General features: G+C 47.3%; 2 protein-coding genes across 5 annotated transcripts in view; both read left to right on the forward strand.

The window, feature by feature from the left end:
• LOC116788859 (maestro heat-like repeat-containing protein family member 6) overlaps window positions 1-14,218 on the forward strand; it is a 946,858-nt gene that overhangs the window by 132,097 nt on the left and 800,543 nt on the right. The window lies entirely within an intron of this gene.
• FERMT2 (fermitin family member 2) overlaps window positions 1-14,218 on the forward strand; it is a 53,094-nt gene that overhangs the window by 20,799 nt on the left and 18,077 nt on the right. For all 4 annotated transcript variants that reach the window (XM_032692067.1, XM_032692063.1, XM_032692065.1 and 1 more), the window contains exon 3: window positions 11,319-11,453. In XM_032692067.1, coding sequence (XP_032547958.1) covers window positions 11,319-11,453 — 135 coding nt within the window. The remainder of the gene's footprint in view (window positions 1-11,318; window positions 11,454-14,218) is intronic.

Here is a 14,218-nt window from a genome sequence, read left to right on the forward strand (position 1 = left end):
GGAATACTCTTCCCTGGACCACAAAGGATAGCTGTACAGATATATAATATGTAGGTGTTCAAATACCACTATAGATGTACAGATACTATTATTTATAGTATATCTAATCTATTTTAACTTTTATGTATCTAATATACATAATATAAAAGTGTAAATTATATATTAGGAACAAATTCTTCCCATTGAGGGTGGTGAGGCCCTGGCATAGATTGCCCAGAGAAGCTGTGGCTGCCCCTGGATCCCTGGAAGTGTCCAAGGCCAGGTTGGACAGGGCTTGGAGCAACCTGGGCTAGTGGAAGGTGTCCCTGCCCATGGCAGTGAGGTGGAATGAGATGGTCTTTAAGGTCCCTTCCAACCCAGGCTGTTCAATGGTTCTGTGATTCTCCTTTTTTCCCTCCCCAGTTTATCATGCCCTGATTTGTTCCATGACCTTTCCCTGCCCTCCGCAGCACCCCTGCACAGGTTGGCTGCAGAGAGCTCTCATACCCCATATTAATCAAGCTAATTGTCTTCCCAGGGAAAACTGAGTAGATATATCAAGGTGGAAGGGAACAGCAGTGATCCCAGCACAGTCCTTGTGTCTGCAACTCCCTTGATTTCTGAATTTGGGGCCCAGGGAAGTTAGGACAGAGCTGTACCTGTGAATTGCTTGTATTTTGGCTGTACCTGTTTGCTGTCATTGCCCCCGAATCACTTAATTACACACCTCAGTAATTTTAGCATAAAGCATCATTAATGAGTAATGGAAGTAACTCCTGGTGTTGCCAGGACTCTGGCTGGTTGTGTTTATAAAATCCTCGATGCACAAGCAGGAACACACGTGGGTGGATTATTTAGGGTCGTCCTTCGCTTATATTCCCTTGAAATCGTACCCAAAGGTGTCACCCTTGCAGTGCGTGGTTGATTTTTAAAGAGAAGTCTCTGTTCTTGTGCAGAGGGAAGTTATTCCAAAGGGCAGCTCCCTGTGGCTCCCAGGAGGCAGCCCGGAGGTGGCTGTGGGAAGATGCCGGAGCCACTCGCACATCCCTCACTTTCTTGGAGGTCGTGTGAAGCCGGAAAAAAACCCAGTCTCATTCCCAGTGGCTGGATTGCAGCCCCCCCATTCCCACAGCAACCAGTCGGGAGGGTTGACAGCATGGATTGAACCCTGCCTGTGGAAGGAGCAGGCAGGAGGAGAGGAGGGGAGCGGATTTTGGATGGGATGGGCAGCCCTCATCCAAAGGGTGGCCTGGAATCCTGCCCGGGAGCAGCTGCTGGCAGGCAACTCCAGCCTGAAGGGCCAGTTTTGATCTGCAATTAAAGACCAGAGAAAGAGAAAGTAAAACTTCCCTTTTTTTTTTTTTTTTTTTTTTTTTTTTTTTTTTTTTTTTGGAGCAGCAGGGATTTGTGCTTCCTGCCCAGCTGGCAGCAGGACACAGAGGTTGGGATGGGATGCTCCTGTGTCCCTCCCTCCTGTCATCATCCCAGTGGGGAGATATTTCTACTCAGAAATCAAATATTCAAGTAGGATTTGATGGGGCTGCATTTACTGGTGTGAGTGGGAATATCCTCACTGGAAAGTGGGATTTAGGGAGGTAGGAGATATGACTTCATTGCAGAGCTCCTGCTAACCCATCATCTCACATAACCACAAATGCAAAAATCCCATTTTCCTCCATGGTGAGGAAAAAATTCTTCCATGTGAGGGTGGTGAGGCCCTGGCACAGGTTGCCCAGAGAAGCTGTGGCTGCCCTGTCCCTGGAAGTGTTCAAGGCCAGGTTGGACAGGGCTTGGAGCAACCCAGGATAGTGGAAGGTGTCCCTGCTCATGGTAGGAATGAGGTGGTCTTTAAGGTCCCTTCCAACCCAAACCATTCCATGGTTCTATGATTCTGTGATGACTCTGTTTGATTCCAGCCCAGCAGACCCTGCTCATGCCCTTAAGCTGCTTCTTTCCAGCATCCCCTTTCTCCTACTGCTGCCTGTATTTTTTTCCATGTGTCCTGGGAACACTAAGGGACTCCAGGCAGGCTCTGCTGCTGCAGTGTGGGCACGTGGGAGAGGAAAAGCAAACAGCAAGTGTGAAAGTTTTTTCCCATGCCTTGACGTTTCCTGCCCTGGCGATGCTCCTTCTCCTGGGGAAACGACATATGTTGGATTCACAGAGTGAGGGGACATGCTGTGACAGCATAAAAGCTCACATCCTTCTCCTCTTCCTCTGGCTGTGAAGATTTGGGACCTACACTGCCCTCCAGCCTGAGCAGGGATCATTCCAGATGATGCTGATGTGAGCTGGGAGCGCAGGGAGGAGGACTCAGTGCCGGAGCTGGGAGGAGGCAGCTCTGGGAGGAAACGCTCCAAAATTCATGACTACTCCCTCCCTTACCAACCCTCAGGCTGTGTAAGGCTGAGAAATTCCCTTCAGACCCTTTTTTTTCCCCAGAGCCTCTTAGAGCATCACACCCAGCTCCTGCCTCCTAATCCTCGAAGAGCTCTGTGTGAATTAGTCACCTGTTTTGGAAAACCAAGTCTGGGGAGCATCCTGTGCCCAGCAGTGGCAGCTTCCATGCCCACATCCCATCTTAATCTGATCCCCAGCTCCCAGGGGGTGAGGAATGTTGGAAAATTGGGAATCTTCTTACATGGGGTAAGGGTGGCCTCATCTCAGGGAGCTTGTGGAGTGAGGAGGGATGGGATGCGGAGAGTCCCATGAGGGGGATGAGCTGCTTCCCATCGCCTCTCCAGCCCCAAAATAAGGAGGTTCCCAAGACTCTGTGAGTGATGGGAAGGTGACAGCCAGCCTTCATTTCTTCAGCCTCCAGCCACCAAATGCAACCCGAGCCGAGGTGACAGTGGCATTTGGGAGTGGTGGGATGCAAGCCCAGCCCAGGCAAGGAGACACCGTCCCGCAGTCCCGATGCCAAATGTGACCCTTCCTTTTTTTTCCCTTTCTAAATGGTCTGTGCTCCAGGACAGAACGTCCTGTGACTCCTGAAGTATTTGTAACATTTCCACGCCCTCTCTTGCCAAAAAGACTTCTATAAAAAGCCACTGTTTGTTGATTTTTGGGGTTGTTGGTTGTTGTTTTTTTTTTTTTTTCTGCAAAACTGAAATCCTTTGGTAGTCAGAGATGTGCAGCGTTCCCAGGGCTTGAGCCACGTCCCCTGCATGGTTGCTTTCCAGGAGCAAAGCTGTCCGGAGTTCATAGAATCATATAATATCCTGATTGGAAGGAAACCACAAGGATTGAGTCCAGCTTCTGGCTCTGCACAGGACAACCCCAAGAATCCCACCCTGTGCTTTTCCATTCTAAATGTCTCAAACCTTCTTTTCTTCCTTCACACCCCGCTGATAAACAAAGTAGTGTTTCTCCTAAAATCATGGAGCCAAAATGGAGTCCTGGTAGATGCACATGAGCATCTCGGGGCGGGGCAGGTGGATCTGAGGAGCAACACCAGCATTCAGAAGGAATTTCTTCACAGAAGGGGTTGTTAAACATTGGAATGGGCTGCTCAGGGCGGTGGTGGAGTCCCCATCCTTCGGGGTGTTTAAGGAGCGACTGGACGTGGCACTCAGTGCTCTGGTCTGGGTGACAGGGTGGTGGTCGGTCACAGGTTGGACTTGATGGTCTTGGAGATCTTTTCCAACCTAAATAATCCTGTGATCTCAGGGTACAGTCAGTGGATGCTCAGCAACCTCACGAAGATGCTGGCGAGGGGGTGGCGTTCGCGTGCAGACGGACGCGCCGAAACACCAGGGAAGGCTTTACTGCCTTTCCCCGCCACGAGCAGAGAGGTTTGGCAGCAGCACAGCGATTTCTAAATATGTCCAGGGGATGGGTGTGGAAGGAAATCTTACCATTTCGAGAGCTGGCCAGATTGCAATGTACTCAGCCCTTTAACTGCGAGGCCCAAGTGTTCCGCTGCCAACGGCGGCGTCTTCCCCTTTTATTGCCTGCCCGTGTTCAGCTGTCGTGTAGGATCCAGACCAACCCCAGAAACTGGTGTCAGGGAAATAAGGAGATTTAATTACAAAGTGTCCGAAATGGAAAAAAAAAACCCCTCCATTCTCCCCCCTCTCTCCACCCCGGTCGTGTTCTGCCTGTCGAGCAGCATCAGGTTGTGTCACCGTGTGAGTCAGTGAATTTTTTCATCCTTACTCTGCTGTTGACAGAGACCCTTTAAATAGACTTTCATCCTGAAGACATTAGGAGATGCTGGCAAACCCAGTGCTACTGCCTTCCTTGGAATTATTGGGATTGCTCTTTATGGGCCGATGCAGAGGGCGTAAGTGGATTGTTTTTCTCTGGTTTGTGAGGCTTAATTTAATTGAGTTTAATTTGACTTTCGCTGAAGTTCAGCCACTTCAGGGCCAAGGCTTGTGGTTAGTGCTGCCTGTGCTCTGAGAGGCATCTGGATGACGGGAGTCTGGGGATTTCGTCCCACTTATGGAAAAAAACATCCAGACATTCAGTGTTTGTTGACTCTGTGTCTCCAATGGCCCTTTTTACTGGCCTGGCAGTAATGCTTGGCTCCATCACTGCTGCCTCCTCCTCTTCCTCTTCCTCCTCTGTCTCTGGGTACCACTCACATGGACATTCACACCACTACAAACCCCGCTGACCCCATTTTTGGGTGGTTTTGCAGATCGTTGCTCCCTCAGCAAATCAATAAGTCAACGGGCGCTTGGATTCTACCCCCAGAATTTGGGAAGGCTCCAGCAAAGCCCCCGCCAGGGGAAGCCCAAGTTGATCCTGCGCCCGTAGAACTCACTGAGTATCTCAGGAGGCTTTGTGGGATGTCCTGACAAAGCTGCAGGGCCCCGTCAGCAAGTGGAGAGCTTGGCTTTTGCCCAAATAAATATTTAAATTCCTGGGCATCTGAAGAACCCATAATAAAATGTTCTGAATGTACAAACCCGGTAAACTGTGCTGGAGGGTGAGGACCATCAGATCCTGCCCAGAGTCCAGTACAACCACAGCCTTATCTCCAGGCATTTCAGAAGTTATGCAAGTCTTTTTTTTTTTTTTTTTAGGTTTCTTTTTTCCCCCTCTGGTCTGTTTTGCAAAACTTTATCTCAAGTGAATTTATGTTGAAGATAAGTCGGATACTTAATTCTGTAAACTTACACTGTGAAAAACCATCCACAGGATTCACTCCTTCCAAAGAAAAATACTTTTTTGTTGTTGTTTTTAAGTCTGAAGTGGAAGAAAAATTGGGTTTGAGGTCTCGTTTTTCTAAGGCTCATCGTAGTGATGCACAAAGGCTGTAATTTTTATGAGTCATTGGTTCAAGGCAGCATTGATCCAGTGCAGAGATATCCCACTTCCCAGAGATATCCCACTTCAAAACACATTTCCTGGCGGAGGGTGGCTGGATCAGCATTAAAGAGAGGATTTCCCCTAAGTGCTGTCTGTGCTACAAGAAGAATAAGGGAGTTTTTATGGTTCAAGGGCTAACCAGTTGAACCAACCCTCTGGCCTTTAAGGGAGCTGGAAGTGGAGTGGGAAATTGGCTGCTGAAAACTTCTTTGGTACGTTAATTCTCCTTCTATATCAAAATATTCTTTATACATCACATTATTTTCCTTATGTATCAGAGCTGAATGTTGAAATTAGCGTGATTTCCCATAATTTTAATATTTGGGGAAGTTGATACATACTCAGCCCGTTCCGGTCAATGACGTCGTCTCCCATATGTGGGTGATGCAAGAAATCCATGAATCTAATTCCTTGTGGGAGGGAGAGCCCATCCCTTGGAGCACAGAAATCATCACTGTGGGTCCCCTGACCCCTTGCTGAGCTGACTGGTGGGTTCTGGGGACTCTGCATCTTGGATTAGGAAAAGAAGTACAATCACCCTTTCTTCCACCCTGAGACACATGGATTTTGCTCCCATCTCTTCCCACTGCTTTCCAGTGCCCAGACAATCTGTGGCTACCCCATCCCTGGAAGTGTCCAAGGCTAAGTTGGACAGGGCTTGGGAGCAACCTGGGCTAGTGGAAGGTGTCCCTGCCCATGGCAAGGGGTGGAACTGGATGATCTTCAAGGTCCCTTCCAACACAAACCATTCTGGGATTTCCATCACAACACGCCTTGGGGGTTAAAGATGCAGCAGCTGCAAGATTTATTTGGTGGAGTTAGTGCAAAAGAGGATAAATTGGGAATTTTGCACCCTATGAGGCAGATTTTTTTTTTTAGAGTCATTTTTTTGGGTGCAGATGGTTCTCTGTGAAGAAGGAGGGTTTAATCCCAGCTCTGCTGTTCGTCTCTGGGTAGGAGATAAATGGAAACAGCTGGGCTAGACAAGATGTGCAGGGACTGGATGAGAAATGAGGGATTACACAGGGAAAGGGTTTCCCTTCAGCCAGAGGCAACACAGGCCGTAAAATGGCTTCATCCAAGAGTTGGAAAAAGTTCTCTTGGAGGTTGAAAGCCTCCTTCATGGTCATATTTCAGGCTCTGAAACTCTTCCTTCCAGGCTCGGGCATGACATGTAATTTCCTTTCCACAGAATTCTGCAATGGTTTGGGTTGGACCTTAAAGATCATCTCATTCCACCCCCTGCCATGCACAGGGACACCTTCCACTAGCCCGGGTTGCTCCAAGCCCTGTCCAACCTGGCCTTGGACACTTCCAGGATTTAGCAGCCACAGCTTCTCTGGGCAGCAAATCCCCTAAATTTGATGGGGGACACGGACATGGATCTGCAGCAATGTCAGGGCTCAGCCACAGCTACAGCTGCAGCTGGTTCAGCGTGGGCATGAGATGCCATAATGCAGAGAGTTCCTGCTCAGATCCAGCTGAAAAATGGTTTTGGAGCAGTTTCTGGCTGGTGCTCTCCCCTCTGTGTGGATCATGTTGTGGATGGTTTCTGCTGGTGGCTGCCACCAGCAGTGCCAGGGACATTCAGTGAGAGGCTGGAGAGCTGGGTTTCTACATGCTTACACAATAAATAGAAATAAAGTGCTAAAAGGCTCATTTACAGTCAATTCTAGGAGACCTTGCCAGTGCCATCTGTCCCCTGTGTACAGACAAGGAGCCTCTTGGAAAGCAAACACAGGCCCGACCGACACGTCAATTGAAGAGTCAACACATTAGCTGTGTTCAGCAGGTCCCTTCTGCTGGCCCACCCACATCTCACTGACCCCTTTTTCCTTCAAAGTGACCTTTGGCAGCCTGGCTTCAGCTGGAAAATGTGGATGAAGCGGGTAACAGAGGATTTGATGTGGGAATTTGAGGCCAGAGTCAAACCCTGGGGAGATGTTTTACCTCCAAGTGAACAACTCCAGCAAATGGGCTCCTCCAGGTTCAGTGGCACTTAGTAAAAACCCATAAAATCCCAAACCTGTATAAAGGATTTGAATTTTTTTGCGCCACCTGGTTACTCTAAGGATCTTACTCTTGCTCTCATGGCCAGAAAACATGGATTTCGTGCTCTGGAGCAGTTCCTTGTCCAATTTTTAGTTAACAGAAGCCCCACCATCCACCCTGGGATAGACTCTACTTCAGCTACAGGAGTTCAACACCATGTTTTCTAAGCCCAACTCTATTTAAGACCATTTGTACACTTGTGGATCATAATCTGGGGTGGGAAATAAAATCGGTGTTGCTCTTGTTTTTAGCACAACAAGCTTTATTTTTAATTTTTCCTCACAGAACCCTAGAATGGTTTGGGTTGGAAGGGATATTAGAGATCATCCAGTTCCAACACCCCTGCCATGGACAAGGACACCTTTCATTAGACCGGGTTGCTCCAGGCCCCATCCAACCTGGCCTTGGACACTTCCAGGGATCCAGGGGCAGCCACAGCTTCTCTGGGAAACTTATGCCAGGGCCTCACCAGCCTCACAGCCAAGAATTCATTGCCAATATCCCATCTAAACCTTCAGTTTAAAGCCACTCCTTCAGCTGGCTTCAGTGAGTTTGTAAAGTCTTGGGAGTCCAAGGTACATCCCACAGAATGCTGCTGGGGAGGAATTCGCAGCTTATCCCAAGGAGCCGTGCTGAGCTGCAGGGATGCTCCGGCATCACAAGGATGTGCTGCCTCTGCCATGCCCTGCAGCCATGTGCTGTTTGGAAGCAGCTGCCTGTATCCTTGTAACCCTCTTGACAGCGTCAGGAACAACTGAGGGACTATAAAAAGTCTCTTTTGATATCAGATGGTCAAGCCTTGGGCCGACTCCAAGAGATTGCTTCCAGGAGCCGGGCTTGGCCCGGAGCCCTTCTCCCGGCCTCCCTGAGTGGTTCCAGCTGAGAGGCTCCATCAGTTGCTAATGCACCATAAATAAACATCAGAGTCTAAACCTTGCTCCAAAATACCAGGGGAACTCCTCGTTTTAGGCTCTGCTGCCTGTTGTCCCCCGCGCGTGACCCCGGTTGTCCCAGCAGATTCTTCCTCCATGAGGTAAGCTGGCTGGGATAAATGGGAATGCGTGGAGAGCTGGCTGGATTCGTGCTCTAGGTATTTATTGCTAGAAATGGTCAAAAAGTTGGGCAGTGAAACTGGTGGGTGCAGGGATGGGGTTTAGCGGGGTAATGTGTATGTAGTAAGAATAAATCGGTGTTAAATTAAAGCTGCAATTAAATAAAGCTTATCTGTAAAAAGAAATAAAATAGATAAATATTATACGAATAAATATATAAACAAAAATAAATAATACAATAAAGTTTGTATATAAAATAAAATATAAAGATATATATAAAAATCTGTATATAGAATACATATAGATTTTTATATATGTATAAAACGTATATATATAATATTGTATATATACTATATATATAAAACTATATTTAAATCTATATATTTTAAATCTTTTTATAGATTTTAAATCTCTGTATATTATAGAGGTAAAGAGATAAATCTACGTATTCATCTATATTATTATATTATCTGCATATAGAGATAAATCTACATATTTTTGGCCTGGAATTGCTTAAGGCCAGGCTGGAGGGGGCTTGGAGCAACCTCATCCAGTAGATCAGGCCATGGCAGGGGGTGGAATGAAGTGAGCTTTAAGGTCCCTTCAAAGCCAAACCATTCTGGGATTCTCTTACGTGATTGAAATAAATATATATAAATACATAAATAAAAATAAAGCTTAAATTAAATAAAGCTTATATAAAAATAAATAAAAATCTTAGTAAGTGTCTCTAGATATATAAATAAAAATAAAGCTTAAGTTAAAGCTGTGCCGGATTATGGTTTGTGATGGGAGACCTGCACCAGATGTGCCCAACCTCTGGATTCAGGAACACCAGGGCCAGTGGGATCCATCCCTGGAAGTCACCTGGATGGGGCAAGTTCACAGCTGGATATTTTCCAGCCTGTTTTCAGTAAGGAAAGGTGCTGGTGTGGGCAAGCACGAGCCAGCACAGCCACATCTGCCACGGGGGTGTGTCCTGCTCGGGTCACGTGCTGGCGACCAAATTCCAGTTTTAATTATAATCCCTCGCCTGGGAGTGCACAGGGAACTCCCACTGCTGCCAGCACGTGGTGAGATCTGAGCCCTGTAACTGCCCCTCGTTAGGATAATGACTTATTGTCTCCTTCAGCATTCCTCAGGGTGGGAAAATACAGCCTGGCTGCAGCCAGCTCCTGATCCTCTGGTTCCTGCCCGTCTTTTGCAGCAGGGATGGGATGAGGGGCTGCTTTCCATAGGGCATCCAAAGGCAAAGCTTGGCATGTCTCCATGCAGCTGAGAATTTTGGGGGGATATATGCAAAAACCAGAGTGAGAAACAACACAGGGGCTTGAACAGGGACAGCCACCTGCAGAGGAGATTCCAAAACTCCTTCCAGGCTCAGGCATGTGCCATAATCTCCTTTCCATAGAATTGTCATAGAATCCTAAACTGGTTTGGGTTGGAAGGGACCTTAAAGCCCATCTCATTACACCCCCTGCCATGGGCAGGGACACCTCCCACTAGACCATGTTGCTCCAAGCCCTGTCCAACCTGGCCTGGAACACTTCCAGGGATCCAGGGGCAGCCACAGCTTCTCTGGGCAACCTGTGCCAGGGCCTCACCACCCTCCTGGCCAAGAATTCCTTCCCAATATCCCACCTATCCCTGCCCTCTGGCAGTGGGAAGCCATTCCCCCTTGTCCTGTCACTCCAGGCCCTTGTCCAAAGTTCCTCTCCAGCTCTCCTGGAGCCCCTTTAGGCACTGGAAGGGGCTCTGAGGTCTCCCTGGAGTCTTCCCTTCTCCAGGCTGAACACCCCCAGCTCTCTCATCCTTTCTTTTCTCAATCCACGCTGTATTTCAGAACTCTCCACCCTTTTTGCAGCCTTTCCCCATTGCAGTGGGATGGCTCCATGCCCAGGTCAGTGCTTTTCCAGGTCAGTTCCCACAAATTGACTGAGCCCAGTTTAGAGCAGACAGAGGGTTTTCCCCCATCCTGGTTTTCTCAGTGCCAGTGAGGGACCCCTGGCCCTGCTCCAGTCCCTCGGTGGTTTCCTTGGTACAATGGACAGTAGGCTTTGCTTTCCCAGGGAGGTCCTTCCCCTTTGGAAGCAACTGCAGCAGACCCAAAGTACAGCCTTAGTGAGAAATGACCCTAAAATCCTCTTTTTCATTGCTCCCCATGGCTTAAAACACAAACACACTGAGATGCTCCTCGTTTTAAGTGATTTTTTAATTATTCAGGCTGGTCCTGGGCAGGGAAATGGGACAGATCTGCTGTGAAAAGGAAACCCTTTGGCCAAAATCTCTTTAAAAATTGGGTGCCTTAAATACAGGCTTTAAGGTCCAACCTGTAACTGTGTAAATAAATTGCTCAACTCTTGGGTTGCTCCAGTGGGAGGGGGAGGACCTGGCCTGTTACTTACATGCTGATTTCCATTTCAATTTCTATATCTATTTGTATTTCTACTTCTATTTATTTTTATTATTTATATATTATTATGTATTATTATACTTCTATATTATTATGCATTGTATTTATATATTATTGATATTCATATTTTTATATTATTTGTGTTTGTATTATTTATATTTAATGGGTGGAATTGGTACCAGGCTCTGCCACAGCCTCTACCAGTGCTTATATTTACATTTGAGTGTCTGTACCTGGGAAATTCCACATTTTATCCAAATGTTCTGTTACCTTACCAGCCAAGGACAGTGCTTGTTTCCAATAGGCTTGCAGGGAAAATGCTCTCAACTTGATTTTTAACCATTGCAAAGCAGGAAAATCAGCCAAGGGAGATACTGAACATTGCTGGATGTTGTTCCTAATGGAAGGATATTCTTTTTGTCCTCCTTTTTTTCCCCTTTTTTCACCTTTTTTTCCCTTTTTTTCCCTCCTGCTGTTGTAAAAGTGGTCCATTTTCTCCCCAGACATCAGGCATCCAGAAGAACTCTCCCTTTTGAGGAAACCCAGAGATCCATCAAAGAAAAAAAAGAAGAAGTTGGATGATCAGTGCGAAGACGACGCCTTCGAGCTGGAGGGTCCTCTGATCACGCCGGGGTCTGGTGAGCCAGGAAAAAAAATGGGAGGGGGGAAGAATGGCACTGCAATATCAGTCTGATTTAATTCCTTGAGGTCTGTGCAAGAAGCAGACCCCAAATAAATGGCACAAGTCCCGCAGGGCTGCAGCACTCGGTCACGGATGCATGTCTGGAGCTGTCACGCATTTCAGGGAGCAGAACAACGCCAGGCTTCATAAAATAAACCAGAACATGAGTGTGGCCACTTTAACACTCAGATCGTTTTACTGAGAGGTTTTCTTAAGGAAAATCGTTCCTAATGTCAAATTCCAGGTGTGTTTTAGGCTGTACCACTGTCCTACTCCGTATTTATAACCCAGGAAGAGCAGTGTTTTATTAATTGCATTAGTGTTGCCTTATGTTAAGTGCGTAGCTGTGGATTTTAATGCTAAAAGAAACCCCTTTTATTGCTGTGTGGTAGTTTGCCAGTCTGAATTCCAGAACCAGAGCAGCACTGGGAAGAGAATTGCTGGTGGAGTAATGTCCCTGATTGGAATAACATCCCTGATGGAGGAATATCCTTGATGGAATAACATCTCTTACCCCGGGCAGCAAACTGATGCAGGTGTTTGCAAGCAGAGGGTTTTTCAGCTCTGTTCTGTGGCTACTGGAAGTCTGGTGTTTGAAGGCAAATGGCAGGAGTTTAAACCATCATTTTGGCCAAGTGGGAGCACTTTATCCCAAATGGACTTGCGGAGTCGGTGGCACTGCCGGGCGGGCGAGACGTGTCTGGCTGCCAAAGCTCTTGGGTTTAAATCCGGCGATCCGAGGGTAGCAGGGCAGCTTTGATTTAAAAAAATACCTTGGAATTCAGTAAACTTGTATTAATTGGTGTTAAATTAACTGAAGGGAAGGTCATGGAGTGTGGTTGATGCCAGTGGTGGCGCTGGGCTTGCAGGCAGAAAGGTTTTTGCACCACGGTCTCCGCATCAAACCATCAGCACGGATCTTGGCAAGGGAAAAATAATCCCTCTTTTGCTCTGATCCTGCACTTTCTCCTCTCAGTTACTTAAAAATGCTTCTGGGCTATTCCTCTCCCACTCCTGGCTCAGAGGCATTGGGCAAGGCTCCAGCCAATTTTCATTTCCATTTGGCTTTTTCATCCTGAAAGTCTGTACGAAGCCTTTCCAAAAGCCAGTGTTCACGGAGAGAGAGCATCTCTGTTGGATTAATAGGAAATACTTGGCCTGCTTTGGGGGAAATGTAGGCAGAAGAGAGGGTTTTATTTTAATTATTTATTGCTCTTTCAGTGAGTCACTTTGCTGGTTTTGCTTTCCCTGTGAATGAAATCACTTGCAGCAGGTTGAATTCCTGCGCATTCAGGTGCCATTAGATAAAAGTCGTGGTTTTAATCTGAATAAACTGTTCCCAGCGGTGTTCCAACACCAGTCCGTGTGCTGAATGCTTCTGAAAAACAAGTTAATAATTCAGGATGTGCTGGTTTCAGTGTGTGGGGATGTGCTGGTGTGTTTTGTCACTGAGCATCCCAAACCTGGCAGTGAAACCATTTAAACCCCAGTCAGCAGGGCTGCCAACACTCCCACAGGCCGTGTTGCCCAACACTTTCCATTAGAAGACCTGTTTTCACTTGTTTATATAAATTAGCCAAATTTGTAGCTATTTCTACTGGAACTTTCCATGACATTGCCTGGCCTAGGGCAGATTTTTTAAGGGAAGCTTCTTTTGAGATGTTTCAGGTGTTTGGAGAAGGTGATGAGGAGAACAGTGGAGGGGAAGCTTTGCTCTGATGGAGCGAACACTCAGTCAGAGGAATGTGGGGGGATATCCGTGGAAAAATCTGCCCAGTTTGGGGCAAGAAGTGGGAGTTTTGTTGGTCCAGTTGATGCTCAGCCCTGTGTGCTTGAGCCATGTGAAGGCTGAGACTGAGACACTGCAAGGACGGATGGGGGGAGGCAGGAGCATCCTTCGGGATGTGGTTGATGGATGGTGGTTTATTGCTGGTTCTTGTTGGGCTGCTCTGCTCCAGTGTTGTAACAGCCCATGGGGAGAGCACCTTTCTGCTGCTTTTATAACCATAGAATCATAGGATATCTCAAGTTGGAAGGGACCATAAGGATCATCGAGTCCAACTCCCATCGTGTAAGTACTGGTCTGAGTACCTGGCAAATCATCCCTGGCCTTCTCCTTGCAAGTGTGAAGCCTGAAGGGGGGTATCTGCATCCCCTCACCATTTCTGCTGCTTTTTTTGCTCATGCCTGGATCTGTCTTGATGGAGGTACCCACAGTGCTCACTGGTCCCATCCAAACCAGGATGCCAGCAAAACTAGGAGGGGCATTAAAAGCATCCTGATGGTTTTCTTTTATTTGGTGGTTTTCACTTTTGTTTTCCATCCCGTCAGGCAGTTTGGAATCCCATTTCTATATTATTTGGTGTTTCCTAGCCAGAAAGTTGGCAGTCATGGGCATGATGCTGCTGATTCAAACAGTTCCTCCTGCTCCTTGAGATACCCGTCGTGAAAAATAAGGGTTTGGAAAGGGTTTTTTATTGGTTTGGTCTTGGAATTTTCCAGTCTAGCTCAGCTGTGTGCCATTCCTTGTGCAACGAGGGAGGAGGGATGGTTTGGAGTGAGGAGGTGGAGCATGGCCCGAGGTGGCAATTCAGAGCAGCAGGAGGTGGCACAAATGACCTTGTTTGTGGCATCTCAACCCTGTCACTGCCTTCAACACCCTCAGCAGTGCTCTGGGAGAGAGGGTGTTTTAAAAAGGGCATGGCCCTTTCCCAAAAATCC

The sequence above is a fragment of the Chiroxiphia lanceolata genome, chromosome 6 (genome assembly GCF_009829145.1).
Source record: "Chiroxiphia lanceolata isolate bChiLan1 chromosome 6, bChiLan1.pri, whole genome shotgun sequence".
In the NCBI taxonomy this organism is placed as follows: domain Eukaryota; kingdom Metazoa; phylum Chordata; class Aves; order Passeriformes; family Pipridae; genus Chiroxiphia; species Chiroxiphia lanceolata.